The 16354-nt window shown below is 45.2% G+C and overlaps 1 protein-coding gene across 1 annotated transcript in view; it reads right to left on the bottom strand.

Moving 5' to 3' along the window:
• The window catches only part of MAP7D3 (MAP7 domain containing 3), a 45164-nt gene extending 41195 nt beyond the window's left edge, over positions 1 to 3969 (bottom strand). The window contains exon 1 of the mRNA XM_074601543.1: positions 3835 to 3969. Within this exon, the coding sequence (XP_074457644.1) occupies positions 3835 to 3916 (82 nt within the window). The 5' untranslated portion in view covers positions 3917 to 3969. The remainder of the gene's footprint in view (positions 1 to 3834) is intronic.
• Positions 3970 to 16354: the final 12385 nt, after the last annotated feature.

The raw sequence follows: 16354 nt of genomic DNA on the forward strand, positions 1-16354 counted from the left end.
ACACCACCAAGTAAAACAACAACTGAATGCTGAAGATGCTTTTGCTGTAGCAGCCCCATGCTATCAGAAACCTGGCAAAGGAATAGTTTCCTTGTCCTGCAGCTTCCCAGACAAGTTTTGAAGCCCACCTCTACTCACAACTACTGTGTAAAACCCAAAGGCTTTTAAGGATCCAAATTCAAAAGTAAGTTCTTTCTCTCTTCCAGCAAGCAGCTCTGATGCAGAGGTCAATTCATCAGTTTTCAACTGACAGATGCTTCTGGATCCCAAAGCATTTTCTCTAGAGCGCTCTCACCAGTTTCTCTTGTGGGACTTTGTCACCAGGACTCTGCCAAGGAGGTCACTAGTACTTCCATGGGTGTTGGTACAAACTTGTTCATAAGTTACGTTTTATAACTATTACCTAGAGACCAGACAATTCTGCGTGTGTTCCTGACTACTCGCTTGAGCAATGAAGTTTCACTATGAGTTATCCATCCAGCCTTCTTTTCATGCCAATTCTATATATGTGCATTTGGTAAAGAAGTCGCAAGGAAATGTGCTCCAGGCAAGACAGACAAAGCCAGACAGTGTCACTTACACAGGGAGAAACAACTGATTAGACGGAATGAAGCTGTTATTTTATTAGACGACTTCCAACCAAACTGGGTTTGGCCACGCAGGTCATGAGAATTATGCCTGCAGCTAGATTTGTTGAAAAAGGCACTTAATTTTTGTCCCGTGTCCTGAGACACCTTTCCTAAAGATCATCTAGATCTTGGAAAAGAAAAACATACATATAGCATTTTAATATACTGCTTTTAACAACCTTCACATCAGTGATTCAATACACTAATAGAAATCCTAGCAACAGTCAAGCCAGGCTCTGACAAAAAGCAAATACACACTCTCTACCACTGATACTAGAAAAGACAGAAGACTTTAGTACTTCAGTGAAAATGAAGCTAAAACAATAAATGTAGGCTACAACAGCTTAAATTATAAGTATTTTTATTCTGATTACCCATACTACTCAAGAAAAACCTCACTTGCTGGCTAAACCACAAGTAACTGACTATTCCCCTCTTCTCAAATCTTAACAAACTCAGCAGTGCTTATGGTATTAGAATATGAGAAAAAAATTCCTCTTCATCCCTGAAGGATGACAGCAGCAAGAACAGATGATAAGAATGGTGTAAGAAACTGCCATTTACACACCAGCGTACAATCACAATTCATTTCTAATGTTAGGCGATGATCGCGCATCACTGATAGAAATGTTAACCAGCTTCTAGTTGTAGTAGCAAATGCTGCTTTTTGTCCTTCACCTAAAGGAAATAAGATTGGACAAGAGAATAAGGGCAGAAAATTATTACAAAGGAATAGCAGAACTGACAGAGCAGGCATGATCTGGCCTGCAGAATCTTAATTACAGTTGATACTCAAAGAAAGAGAAGCACCTTTTCCTCACCTCAATACTAGCTTGAATTGGCAAGAAAAAGCTTCTCTTTAAACTTACCACATTGGTATGGAAGTTAGTAACAAGTGGCACCACAGGACTCTACACTTTCAAGGCCTAAAATAATTAACAAGCACCAATCAGCCACAGACCAAACCAGCATCAAGAGGCTGGTAAAAGAGAGCGGAAGCAGGGAACGAGAACCGAGCAGTGTCTTGTAATTAGGACCCACAAAAGGAACCTATGCAAAAGGTAACTACACAGGAGGTATATGTACACACTGCCCAGTCAGACTACCAGAAAGGGCTGTGGTTTCTCAGCAAGATGCTGTAAATTTGTATTTATTGTCTTTAAGCATGAGATTCCCAACCAGAAGTTCACTGGCAAATGACTGAAGGCGCACAGCACTATACTTGTTTTGCAGAGATGTTTGTTCTCCAGGTTGATTAAGATGGCAAAGTACATAATTGCCCACAGACCAGCAGAAACTGGGTGCAAGTATTCTACTTAGCAGGTATGTTGGAACCGAGAAGCTCTCCGCGCAGCCAACTGAAGCTTAGAAAGCCAGAAAGTTATGTTCCCCTCCAAACCTGCTGAACGGTAGTGTGGGACCGAACGAAGTTCCTCCTGCTGTCTTATTTTTCTACATCTTCTCCAAACAGCTGCGGTATCAGACTCGGTTGCTGCTCACAACTTCTCCAAACAGCAGCAAATACAGTGGCAATTATCTTGCCGGTTCCACTGTTAACCACCGGATTGCAAGGATGATTTCTAAACATCATTTGCTTTCCCCAGAGAGCGAGGGAGTGCTACTGACAAGAAGGCAGGAGCAGAACTGCAGTGGCGTGCACGCTCGCAGACAGTATTGCTTCAGTTCACATCAGCAATGAGTTCACCTTCTAACAGGGAACTGCTAGAAACGCACTCAATGTAAATTGAAGTTCAGATTCTGGTTCAATGACTTCTGCCCCCTCAGGAAAAAAAAAATAATCAAGGTCTAGCCTTTCCAGGATCCAGTGAGGGGTTTTGGTTTTTTTCTGGGTTTTTTTTGTTTTGTTTTTGTGGTTGTTTTTTTTTTAAACAGGATGTGTATATTAGAACACGTGCATATCTAAAGGTAGATGGAGCTGCCTGGTTCAAGGAACACTTCACCTCTGGTTTTGGGACAAAATCTAGGTCATGACAGCTGTCAGCAGATGTGGGCGCCCGTTTTTAGAAAAACTTAGGAGCCACAGTGTAAGTGCATCCAATACACAAAAGAAAACTCAGCAGTTCTAGCCAAGAGGATAAGGATCAAATAGACATGGTCTGTGCAGGTGAGAAGCACTATCTTTTGGCAGATCGTTATCCTTCTGGAGCACTAGACTGTCTTAATTTTGAAAGCAAAATAAAAAGTAATTAAATAATATTTCTGACACACAACACACTGAAGAAAGACTGCCAGATGAGAGTTGTGCATTCAGGACCTTGTACCAGCACTCTTCTTTATGTAATTACACAGGTACATGAAAACAATCAAACCAGAGGCTGTCAGAGTAGTTTTTGTACATAGTCCAGGTTATTTAGCTCAGATCAAACCACAAAGCCCTTTCCTTATTTTTAGTCTGGGATAAGAAAACGTTTACCTTTTCTTATGTCTCGCCCACAAAGCTAACATGTGGAGATGCACCATGAAATTATGCTCGGAACATACACCGTGCCTGCACAATACCCACTGCAGAGTCTGGTATTATTAAGGACCTTCAGTATAAATAGGCACATAAGCACACTCGAGGACAAACCCAAAGCAGAGTTTCCTTTAGATCTCCTAAGACGCCGGTTCAAAAAGGTAAAAAATAATTAATTAAAGTGTTATCGAGTGTTTGGTTAGGAATCAATGCCAGTGCCTGTCCCTGCCTCCTGCACGGACACACCGCTGGGACGACCCGCCTGCCAGAGCCGCCAGCCCGCCCGCGACAGCCACCAGAGCCACCAAGTTCAGCCCGCCCAGAAGCGGTGAAAACCGGGCGATTCCGTGTCACGAAGGTGTCCTGCAGCCGCCCCGGCTGCTGCCAGAGGTCCCCGGCCAGCAACGAACACCTCGGGGCGGGGTGGGGCGAGAGGAGGCTCCTCAGCCCCGCAGACTGAGGGAGCGGGGCCGGGCAGCCCCGGCGGCGGGAGGCCCCCCCCTCAGCCCGCCGCCAGCCGGACACAAAGCCCGACGGCCCCACATCCCGCTGCCCCTTCTTCTTCCCCCCACGCCCCGGGAAAGGGGCCGGGCGTCCTGCGGGGCGGAAGGCGAGTGGGGGGGGGGGGTGGGGGGACGGGACACCCGGCCCTGGGCCGCCGGAACGCGGGTCCCTAGACCCCCCCCCTCCATTATTCTTCCCCCCCGCGGCCGCGCTGCCCGCTCTCACCCATCTGCTCCCGCAGCCCCTTCAAAGAGGAGGAGGAGGAGGAAGAGCAGGAGGGGGGCGCCGCACCGCCGCCCTCCGCCATCTTCAGCGCCGGGACGCGCGACTGCCGGCCGGGCAGAAGGGGGACGCGGGAGCGCAGTGCGCAGGCTCCGCGCCGCCCGCCAGCGCCGCCGCCGGGGAGGGCAGGGCAGGGCAGGGCCGGGCCGTGACGGGCCGCGCCTCGCCTCAGCGCCCGCCCGGCGCCTGACCCGGCCCCTCAGAGATCCCGCTCGAACCCGGCCCCTCGCACCGGCCGCCCGGCCCCTCACCTCACAGACCCCGCTCGGGACTTGCCACGCCGGGGTGTAGCGAACCGCCCCCACCCCGTCCCACGGGGCTGCCCCCGGCTCCGGCGGCCTGATGGGCCTCCCCTTTGCTCCATCCCGCGGTGAAGGAGCCGTTGGAAACGGCTGCTCCACGGGGCCCGGCCCGGCAGCCCAGGCCACCTCAGAGCGGTACGGGGCCTACTCGCCAACTGCCCGACAGGCCGGCCAATGGCGGTGACTTCTGCCCCCACAACTGCAAATTTACCCCCGCCATTAACGACGATGCATCACCCTCCGACAGGGAGCTCTGGCAGAGGGAGACCTCTCGGCCAGCTGTCCGGGGTAATGAGCCGTTATAAACAGTCCGGCTGTAAACTCACTTTTCCAACAAAGAGGCTCCAGCCAAGGGGAAGTGGGCTGAGCTTTCTGGCGCTTCACCTAGTTTTAGGCTCAGCTTCAGACGGGTGGGAGTTAAGAGATGGCTCAGTGGAGTCACCTTGTCACAGCACATGCAGTGTTGACTTGAAGCAATGGAAAATGTGCATGGCTGGACAAACTTGCAAGGGTTGAGGCTGCCCGGTGCTGCGGATAATTTGCTAAGTTCGAGTGGCCCATGGTCTAAAGGTGAAGCGCATCCTGGAGTTTGTCAGTCCTATGGAAGTTTAGGTTCACTGGATTCCCAAGAAACAGCCACAAATGTACAAGTTGGGTTGTACCTGCTGCATAACCAGGCGCTCGCTGGCTCGTGACAGGGTTAAGTCCTGTGTTTCAAGCACCACTGGTTTTGTACGTGTTTCCAAAAGAAGAGTGGAGTAAGGTCCTGCCAGTCAGGAAAAACATCACTCAAGCCTCGTTGAAGGAACTCCCAGGTATCATTCTGTGTTAACTTGAATTTGTCACCTGCCTACTTGGTTGTCAATGGATTGAATTTTGCTGCCTACTTGGTTATCAATGAATTCTGGAATAGTCTCTTCTCATTTTGCCTCTGGGTTTAAACTCTGGGAAGAGTGAGAATAAAACGGCATCCGTGGCCATATTAAAGGGTAGTTTCTTAGGGCCTTGTGCAGAAAACTCCCCTTGAAGTCATAAATGGAAAGTTTACCTGTCAGAAGTTTGCCATAAATGGGAAGAATGCAGAAAAAGTAGCAGTGAGATCACGTAGTGTTTCAAGAGAATAAAAAGGAACCTTACAAAAATTCAGAGCAGAGCTCTATGTTAACTTGAATATTCAGACCACAGACTTGCCCTGTTCTTTGTTTCTTGTTTGTTATGTTGGCTTTCCCCGCTTTAGCATGTGTGTACAGAGAATCCTTTGTCAGTTGTTTCCTCTCAGTGTTAATAGAATAGCAATTATTATTATTTAAAACAAAAGGTCAGATAAAGGGGAAAAAACCCCAAATATTCTGTGCCAAATTTCCCAAGTTTGTGTTTATAATATGTACTAATAATACCTTGCCACTTAGCAGTCTCAGTGTGCTTTGTACACATGCTGAAATTAAATTTCGCCATTCCACAGAGAGACATTGAGATGTTATCCACATTTTACAGATGAGAAAACTGAGTCACTGAAATCAAAGTCTCTAGGTATGTCATGAACAAAGCAGCTCAGCAAAAAAAACCCAGCCCAGATTTCTTGACTCCTTGTTCTGTATCCATGTCTTTTCCCATCTTTCTTTCATCAACAACTATCAGAAAATAGCATCAAAATGGTTTATATTGATTCTCTACAGCATAAAGTACAATAGGTGTGGTACCAAAAAATGGTTAAACTACCTGATAGAATGTAATTTTTATGTTTTCGCAAGCTCCATAAGTAATGTGTAGTTATGAGGCTGTACTTTCCATATCTGTAAGAATAAAGGGATGTCTTTGAATTTTGATTAGGTTACATATATTTTCCTTAGCTTACAGAATTTCTTTAACACACCGTGCAACAAAAGGAGCCGGTGTCTATTTATCCATTTTTGTTCCTGAGACAATTGACATGGGAGAAATCACTCTGCTGAAGGGAACGCTTACAAATGGAACAGGCAGCTAAAATTAATTTTCAAATGAGATGGTATTTTCTGTTCTTTCCATTTCAACAGACACATATACAAGTGGCCTCAGCGCTTGCAATTTAACCCGTCTGATATTCTGCACATGCAAAGCTTCAGAGTAGAAGGTATAAATTACAGGAAGGGAAATAAACTGACTGCTGCACACTCAGGATATTTGTGGTGGGACAGTGGAGGCTGTAAACTTAAAAGGGCCAAGCACATACAAATTCATGAGAGATAAAAGGCTTCTTGAGGTAGAAGTGGGGCATTGTCCCCTCCTGCTCTCCATACATATCCATACTGCTTGATGTGCATATCTTCTATCTTTAGGCGCACAGGAACCGAGCTGAGAAAATCTGCCCCAATGTGGAAAATGTGTTATCTTTTTCTCTGGTGAGCAGTTTAGGAATGTTTGAGCTAATGTTTCAGCAACTGTAACTGTAACTCCCAACTTCTTTCCTGTTTAACCTTGTTTCTCAGATTTTTAGTTCAGTCATGCAATTACTGCTTATGCATTTTTAGTGGAACTTCATTAAAATTTTGACCTTGCTTGGCTTCAGCAGAGCTTGCAATCATCTTTCAATTTTGCAGCATTTGCAGATTTGATTGCAGTAGCTGATTTATTCTAATCCTTTAAAGGCTGCCCTTTTTTTCCATTGTCCCCGTGGAAAAGTGAATAATTTAATTTTACAGTCATTTCTTCTGTCCTTTTAGTTTTCATGTGATAGCTTCTGACAAATCTTTCAAAAATATTTCAGGCCAAATCACTGATGGGTGCATATTGGCATTATGAGATGAAAATCAATGGAGCCCTGGCACTGCATGCAATTTGAGATTCCAGGGATTGGATATGATATTGGATATGATCCATTTCATTTTAAGAAATACCAAAATTAGTCAAAATTATAGTAGCTGCTATTAGTCAAGTAGAAGCTTGCACATGTGATGACCCAAATGCAAAATAAAAATAAAATGCTTGCTCAGAAAATGCTTGAGGCACTGGTAGATCCGGGAGGGTGTTAGAGGAAGAAGAACCCACCCATGAATCTATTTCTTACCCTGTTCTCCAAAGTATCTGGTGTTACACAGTTGTGCTTGACTGGACTTAGTCTGAAATCTGGTAGAACAGTTTTTATATTCTAGTTCAAAAAACCAGCCCCCAGATTTCCTGTGAGCCTGCAGATCCTAACCGCTGTGAACACTGAAGTCTCTAATAGTAAAACGTTCATGTGCGTCCAACTTCATTTATGTCGGAGTCTCGCTGTATCTGTATATTTATATCTGTGCATAGGATTTTGAAAAATTATGAAAAAGTATTTCAAAATGTTCTAAATGCAAAAGCACAAGGCACATATTGTGACGGATTATAGTGGGTTTCCTGTGGCGAATGTAACTGCCGTGGCCGATAGAAAGAAAATTGGTGGCATGAAAATGACTGTAGCTGTCCAGCCTTCTTTCCAAATGGGCTTTAACTGCACATTCTTCTTCATTACTGCCCTGCTGGGACAAGTACCTGCAACAATCTGTGTTGCTAATACCTCTGTACTCTAAGGACCTCGTTTCTCAGTCTTGGCTCAAGTTGACTTGTATTTATCCGGGTGAATAATCCCTTAGATGTAAAGTTATCAGCCAATATTGCTTCATATAGAGATACAGAATCAAACCCTTAGTTTGTCCTTGGCCCGGTATGTTTATTAGTTACCTGGATGACAGAATGGATAAGCACTGCTGATATGGTAGAGGACAAGCTTAGAATTCAAGATTATCTTGAAAGTTAGAATTACAGTCCAGAAGAAAATAAGGAGAAATACGTACTGATGCAAGATAGAACATTTAGAGAGGAATAATTAATTGCAGAACGACAAGGCAGAGAACAGCTTGCTAAATAGCAGATAGAGCAGAAAATAATCTGGACTGTCACAAGCTAGGCATGAGTCAACAGAGCCATGGTATTGTGAAAAGGGAAGCGCCTGCCTGCGAGCACGGACAGAAGGGTCGCCTCCTGGACGCACAGTGGTCCTCCGCGCAGCTCAGCAATGGGAAGACATTGCAGGACTACTCTTGTGGAAATATACAATTGGAGAAGATCTGGAGGAAGTCAACAAAAACAATGGGAAGATAGATGAGGAAAGTGAAAGAATTGGGATTTTTCTTTTTTTAGTCCAAAGAAGAGACAAATAAGGGTGATAATCTGCTTGCTTTGACTGAAGCAGAGAGAATAAAAGGCAATAGACTTGATTTTAATCAGGGAAGATGAATGGTTCAGTTTAAGGAAAACATTATCAGGTGTGATAGATTGCTGGGGAAGTGGTAAAGCTCCAACACAGGAGATCTGTCGCTGGATGAGCCCAAAAAGGCAGGTCTGATGGGAGGGCAGGAGGAGGGACTGCGTGACCTCTTGAGGTCTTCTCCAGCTCTTGAGTTTTTGTGAGTCTAAAATTCCTGCGTGTGTGTTTGGGGAATATTGGCCAGAACAAGTATTATTCAATGCAAGGATTGCAGAACTGCCTTCTAAATTTAGATAGAGCATAATAAGCGGTGACGTAAAATAAATAAATAAATGAGTTCAAGTGAAGACACCGTGATCGTGTGTCTACCTTGGGTAGCAGAAAAGGTTTGACACTTCAGTGCGTGACACCAGTTCTGTATCTTGGGTCATCCTTTGCTGTATAATAGTTTTGTAAGGACAGGACACCAATTTATACAGAAAGGAATAAATTGAGAAAGAAAGTGCACACATAATACATGTGGAAACCGGTCCACTCTTTTCCTGTCTGTAATCCTCTGCATGCCCACCACTTCTCATTTCATAGAATAACACCTGTGCGTTGCCTTAGCATACGTATTCCCTTTGAAATCCAAATTTTAATTATTACTGGGGTTAACATACCTTATCTTTTCAGCATTTATGTACCTACCTATTTATTTTATGGTTTTCCATCAGGCAGAAGGTGTCTCTGAGGTTGTCAGTTACTGTATTTAGATGTGTGTATGTGTATTTATATGTATGTGTCTGTCTGGTAGGTTGAGCACACTGAAGATAGCAAAAAATAATGGTAAATAATAGCAAGTTTAGCTCTTGGGCTAATTTTGTGAAAGTGACTGCCTAAACAGCATGTGTAAAAGCTACATCTGTTCAACTAAACTGAGATGCTCTGTGCTCACCTGCTCGCTGCATGTGTAGACACCTAATGCTCTCATCACTAGCCATTCATTTGTATTGCCACAGTGTTTAGGAGCCTGCAGTGATAGCAGCCAGAGACAGCAGTAGGCTACTCTGTGCCCCAAAGAACCTAAATGTGGTCCAGAATTTGTTGCATGATCTGTGGAGCAGCTGGCTAATTTTTTAAATAGTTTTCTTACTTGTTTCTGTCTTGTCCTGCTCTGATTTGGAGGAGTACATTTCCCAAAGAAAAAGATTAAGGGGAATTAGCTCAGTCAGTTTTCTTTAGGTACAAATCCCATCCCACTGAGTCATTGTACAAATGCTGCACGGGCTCTGCAGATCCCAGCATTTCCCTTTGCCTACAGCACAATCTGGTAATTATTACTGAATCATTCGAAATTATCCAGAATTTTGATGTGATTACTGTCAATGGCACTAAGTCATACAATATCAACAAGCTAAACACTGATATCGTAATCCTTATCACTTCTAACACCAAACAATTTAATCTTATCATCATGTGCTGATGAGATAATATATTCCAGCAGTGGCTTTTTATGAATATTGTATTGTTCCAAGCGGTGTTGAGATAGAACACCATTGTGGAGAGTTACAGTATTATGCTAACAGTGCTGCACAGCTGACTGAGAGGGCATTTTTGGGAAGACTCTTAGATGACTCCTCAAATCTGTGTAATGATCTAGAATCCTTCTGATTGATACCTGCCTAGAAGTGAGTACTTACAGGAAATTGGAGAATACAGAATAATTTTTCAGTTATCTGAGCGTGACAATATTTCTCAGTAACTCAACACTGCTTAGATGTTTTGCTTTCTGACAGCTCAAAGGTGGCTTCTTTTGAAAGATCAGTTTCCAAAGCAGCCTCCTTGGACAGAAGGGAAGAGCAGTCAGTCATGCTAATTTTATTACGTGCAGAGCTCCTTGGCAGAGCAGAGGAGAGTCCCTGAAAACTGCCTCACTGCTTTTGGAAAAAGCAAAAAAAAGAGCAGATTGTAGTGATGAGGGGGAAGGATAGAAGCTTTGAAGTCTTTGCTTTCCTAAGTTGCTGTAAGATATTTGCTTGGAGTTTGGAGAGTGGCTCCGTCCGCAGTAAGAACGAGATTTGTCAGGAGCAGCTCCCATTTCCCAAGCTGCTTGTAGACCTTTTGCATCATATTGCCACCTGCTCTTCCTAGATTTCTCGGCAGGTCTTGATTTAATAGCCTCATTATATTTGCCTTGATTCCCTGTGCAACTTCAGTACAGGCAATGTGCAGCCTTTTTCCCAGCTATTCCTATGCCAAAGGAAAGGGAACCCCAGCCAAGGCAAACCCCAGCAGGGACGGTTCCACTGCCCTGCTCACTGAGCGGGAGAGAAGGAACAGCAAAAACCCACCAAGCCTCAAACACCCGATAATGATTTTACTAACACACTTAATAGAGCTGGAGCTAATTTAATCCAAATTTCATCTTCCTGCAGTATTTTGGGATTTACCTACCTGAAAATCCCTCCTTTATCCCAATGCCACCTAGCTGCTGTTCCAAGCAGCTTGTACGGGGACCCTTCCCCTACACATGGGAGTGGGCACAGACAAGTTGTGTTTTAGGACGACTGTGTCCAATTTGTTTTCCTCTCTGCCAGAGGCCAAAGATGCTCGTGGTGTGAGATGGATGCTGTTAGGAATGGCACAATAAAAGACTATGTGTGTCTGGCACAGAGAGGTGCTGGCTGCAGTCACAGTGTTGAGACGCTGTGGTTCCGTTTCTTGTCGGGGAGTTACAATCTGTTAATTCTGCTGCAGAACTTGCCTCTCCCCATTGAATTAATCCAACCGTACCAAGTTCAATATGGGGTAAAAGCTGCGGGTCCTATTCAGCAGTATCAAGAAAGATTTTAGCCTGTGGATTCCTTAATCAGCTTTTAAAGACCAATTTCATATTGAAATAATGCTTGGGCAAACACGGAGTAGTTCTTTTTGGTAAGAAAAGTATTTAGAGGAGAGGCTTAACAGTATAGTTGTTCCTGAAACCTACGGTGTTCCTTCCTGTTTTGGCTTGGAGATTGCTGCTTTGGCAATTCCCGCTGGCTTCTTACCCGGCGTGGAAAGCCCCTGGTCTCGCAGGCTGTTCTGCCATAGACCCTACCTTGTCCTCCCATGAAACGGGCCCTCTGCTCCTGACCAGCTGAAGGAACTGAAGTGGGATTCTGCATATCGACTCGCCAGGGACAGCGGGAGGCCCCTGCCACGGTTTTAAGCTCTAACACTGTGAAGCTCCTGTATTCCAGCTCAAAAAGAGGGCAAGGAGATAAATGACTCTAGTGTTTGTTTGTTTGTTTTGCCTAAAGAAGCTTCTTTGTAAGCGTATTCCACATGAGTATTCTTCTGTCCACGTAAAATAGATCCCTTGTGTCTGAATTTAAGTCTCTGTATATTGTTACTTGTGCAATGATTTAGAAATACTTTAGAGCCATTATCTAGGAGCTTTTATGACTTCTCTCACATATTTCCTCTGCCTCCCTGCACCCACACATCCATGCACACATAGCGAGAGACGCAGGGGCAGATTCTGCTCAGGCTTCTGCTCATTTTACACAAACAAAACTCTCTTTTTACACTTTTTTTTCCTCCCTGAATTTAACCCAAAAGTCAGTTTTGGACCCATTAGACAGCTCTTAGTAAACACGAGGACCTCAGACTCTGGAAGTAGCGATAAGCAGTTAGATTTGGAGCTGAGAGCCTTAAAACACAAGCATCAGCCCATCTGTGGCTGGTTTCCCTGCCTGGTAGGGTTGGTTTGTGAAGTTGTTGTTACAGAATCACAGCAGTGCCATTTATTCTCGAAACTGTGGATTGCATTGCAGGAACAGCCATAACAAATCGCTAGCATCTGTCCTAAGCAGGTTTCATGCTTTCGCGTTTGGATTCCTCTTCGGTTAAAGCCCTGAATGGTGGCATGGAGCAGGAAAAGAAAGGCCATATGTTTCTCCTTGAGCATTTTCTAACTGTCTCTCCCTCAAAAGTTAACCATGCCACGATTCCTTTGGCTTCACATTTTTATTTAATGTCAGTTTTGGGAAGCCTTCAAGATTAAAATCTAAAGAAAGCATTTTAGCTTCAGAGCAATAAAGCAAGGAGTGCTTTGCTCTTTGGGGAGATCACTGAGCACAGAGTTTTCCTAGCAGAACACAGTTTCAAAATACTGGAGCTGGAACAGAAGTAGGCTTTTCACCACAGAAAAAGGACATGTGCTCCATTTATGAAAAAGCAAATTAATTAATGAAAATTTCTTTTATAAAATGATGAGTTTTACCAGGCAGGTAACAAGATGTCCCCAGCTGGACTGTGTAAAGGTGGTATATGTGAGGCCTGTTTATAAAAACTAGGGTTTTCTAAGCCAGAGATACAAATCATGCAGATGCTAGAAGTACGCCAGTTCCACTTTGCATGCACAGCCAATCGGTTATTACACCCCCCTCTAATGTAATCAGTGATGTACTCAGCAATTAGGCCTCCTGGGTAGCTGTCTGTAATGAGCACTGCCTCAGTTCTTCGAAGCATTGTGTGTCAAATAGTAGGTAAGTGCACCATGATGAGTAAATTGATGCTGTGGGTAACGGATTCAGCAAATTGCAGGATTGTAGCCCCCCAAGAAATCCACTCCATCCAGTCTCTTACCTTCCAGCTTCGCATTTATTTACATCTTTGCAAAGGACAGCCCCATTCCTTTCTTTGAAAAGTTTAAGGGCCAAACTAGCAAGATACTTAAATATTTCTGAAATAAATACAACATGGGAATAGCATGTGGGAATCCTTTGGGAACATGTTGTGCTGATGCTGGGTGAACATATAAGTGATATTAACTCCAGGAGCACCCTTCAGAGCACCCACTAATTCTCTCCCATCCCCACACAGCTAACCATGCTCAACAGCCACCAACCAGCTCGACGCCCAGTAGCCAGACAAACAGCTTGGGTAAAGCATTGAGCACATACTCTAGGGAGCTTTTCAAGGCAAACCCTTCGGTTTTGGTGGTCTCTAACCTTCTTGCCCTGCTAACAGGGCTCTTGTTTTCTGGGAGTTCATGGCTTTCGGTATGACTGCAATTAGCACAGGTCCCAGACTTGCTAATAGAGTTTCTACTAGTTTATTTGCCGTGACTTCTGCTTTCACATTTGAAGGTTTCTGTCTCAAGTCAACACTGGTGAGCCCGAAGGGATTTGAAATCCTGTGGTAATTGGCCTAGTATAAATTACTGTGAAGACATTGCAATAATACCCCTATGTGTATAAACTCGGCTGCGAGCGTGTTGTTGAGGTTGCATGGTTTGTCCAGCGAAGTACTAAAAAGGGAGAGAAGTTTCAAGTGTCCTGGAGATTCTCCTTTGCCTTACTGTGGTGATACAGCACCTGCTGTACCTGAGATTCCAAATTTCGAGGTATTTTAGTACTGGATCAAAGCAGGGGGCTCACACAGAGGGCTTTCGAAGCTTGCTCTGCTGTAGGAAATGATAAAGAACCTCGGTAGGTCTGAGCAGGAGGTGTTTGCTTTCCACCAGCAATACTGGTTCTTCTTCTTAGCATGACAACAGCCTGCTCAGACTACCGGGTTTGTAGCCTTGTCTTTTCTCGGGGGATTCCTGGGGGCATGATTTTCAGCCCACCTGTACCCCACTGACTCCTGGCGGTGTCAGGGCTGTGTAACTGGTGTGAAAAGAAGTTGTGACAAATCCTGCGATGGTATCATTCAGCTGTGCAACCCCTGCTGGCTGGTGGGTGGAAGAGTGGATGGGGGTGGGGGGTTTCCATATGAAGTTTCCATTTAAATGCTGACGTTTGCCAGTTATTACTGTACAGTGGCATCTGATTTAGCTCAATTATTCTGCTGTTCCACACCTGGAAAAATAACTATTGTAGTTCAGACCTCAGGGTAATAAGTGTTGGCTGCTACTTACTTTTCAGTGGTAGTTCCTTATCTGCTTAGAGGCGATGCCATGAACCTCAATTAGTTAGTGGTTATACAGTGCTTTGAAATTATAAGACGCTATCTACTTTTTAAGTATTATAATATTTCTATAACATATTGTAACAAGTACATGCCTCAGTACAAAGCAGCACACTCGGCTGTAGGCCAGAAATGCTTCCTCAGTGAAATAATCTGGGATTTTTTGTCCCTATAACATAAGGAAATGAAGGAAAATCTTCACCAGTTCTAAATGTACAGTGTACGTACCTTGTGAGCATGGTTATCCCAGCTAAGAAAATAAAGCACAGCACAACTAGCTGCCAAATGTGGGTGCAGAGCAGAACCTCCGTGCAATCCAGCCAGAGAGCAGAGTGCTTGGTTGAGTGGGAGCAGAGGAGGACAGGACAGGTATAGCATCTTCTATTTCCAATTATTTCCTTCCACGTCCAGCCCAGGAGCTCACGGTTGCTCTGAGCATGACTGCGCAGAGCTATAGACGGGTTCGTTTATTTTGAAACACGGGAGTCAAGGATGAATCCGACTTCCTCATTTTGCTCTTCAGCCAGTGCTGCCAGTGGTTAATAAAACGCGTTGCTAAATTAATAAGTCATAACGTTTTTGGGCTCGGGCCACTAAGCTGTCTCTCCCCGTTTCGCACGTGAGTATGGGAGATATGTTAGCCTGGGGATAGAGTAACAGCTCCAAAAGGCTGCAGTGAAATGCAATCTGGTTCTGACACAATGCAGCCGGCTGGGCCATCTGTGTGAAGGAGCACCCAAAAAGGGAACTGGCAGAGGCCGATAATCCCCAACTGAGCCTCGAAAACTCAAAGCACCCGGCCTAGCTGGGAGGCAGCTCGCGATTTGCAAATTTGAGAGAGTTGTGGCTGTGGCACTGAAGTTTTATAGTGATGGCAAGTGGTTAGGAATGAGGACATTTAGTTTATATTTCTCAACCAGGGTCCACTTTTAGTCCTGGGTCTTTCCCTGGCTCACCAAACCAGCGTGGGCGTGCGGGTCAGCCAGAGCTGGCATGGAGCAGGGTGCTCTGGTGTGGTGGAAAGGGTGCCCTGGCCGTGCAGTACCAGCCCTTCCCTGTCTCTGCGGGATTAAATCGGCAGAAAACTGGCCCCTGTGGAAGGGGTCTGGGGTCACAGCCTCCCACAGCAGCTTGGGCAAGGCCGGGTGGAGGGTGCGAGGCGTGGGTAGGACTGCAGGGATAGGGATGGGGGCTGGATAGTGACCCCCCTCCCTGGGTGCAGCAAGCTGGTGGCTGGCCTCAGCTGTAATCCCACACTCCTGCCACTGGCTTCTCTCCAGTCTTCCCCCAGCCGGGGCTATCTATGCCTCACACCTCGGTTCCCACCACAGTCCCAGGGACAGCAAGGATTGATGGGTGAACCACCGACCAGCTGGAGAGAGCCCAGGGTCTGCAGATGAGCAGGGTATTTGGCTGCAAGAGAAATATCTACAAGATATTTCACTGCAAGAGGCTCTGCACAGTGCAGCACAACAGTCTTGCTTCTAAATGTCTATATAATGTGGCTTCTCTACCTCTATTTCTGTGCCTTTTATTGCACAGGGGGAAGGCTGCCGAGTTTCATCTTTCCTCCCTCTGTGCCCTTCATTCCTCTCCTCGGCTAATGTAAATGTGATGTTTTGAACCCCTTCACTCTGGATGGAGAAGCTGTGGCAACATGAGACTTGTCCACCAGCCGACTGACGCATCCCAGCTGTGCCTGGCTGTGGTGTTCATCGGTCAAGGAATACTTCTCATGGAGATCAGCTCACAGGAGCGGAGCAGAGGAACAGGGGCCTGAAACTAAGAAAAAATTAAGATTTGGAAAAATTAAATGAGGCTTATGAGGTTGTGAAAAAAATAATCCTGCAGATAGGAGTGGAGACTGGCACAGAACAGAGAGATGGGACTCAGAGCTGGTGGAAGAAGTGCTGCATCACCACCGTGAGATGTAGCTTATGTCACCACCATCTAGGGATGAGGATCAAAACAGACCTGATTGCTTTGTCTACGCACAATTCTAGTATAT

This window comes from Larus michahellis, chromosome 9 (genome assembly GCF_964199755.1).
Source record: "Larus michahellis chromosome 9, bLarMic1.1, whole genome shotgun sequence".
Lineage (NCBI taxonomy): Eukaryota > Metazoa > Chordata > Aves > Charadriiformes > Laridae > Larus > Larus michahellis.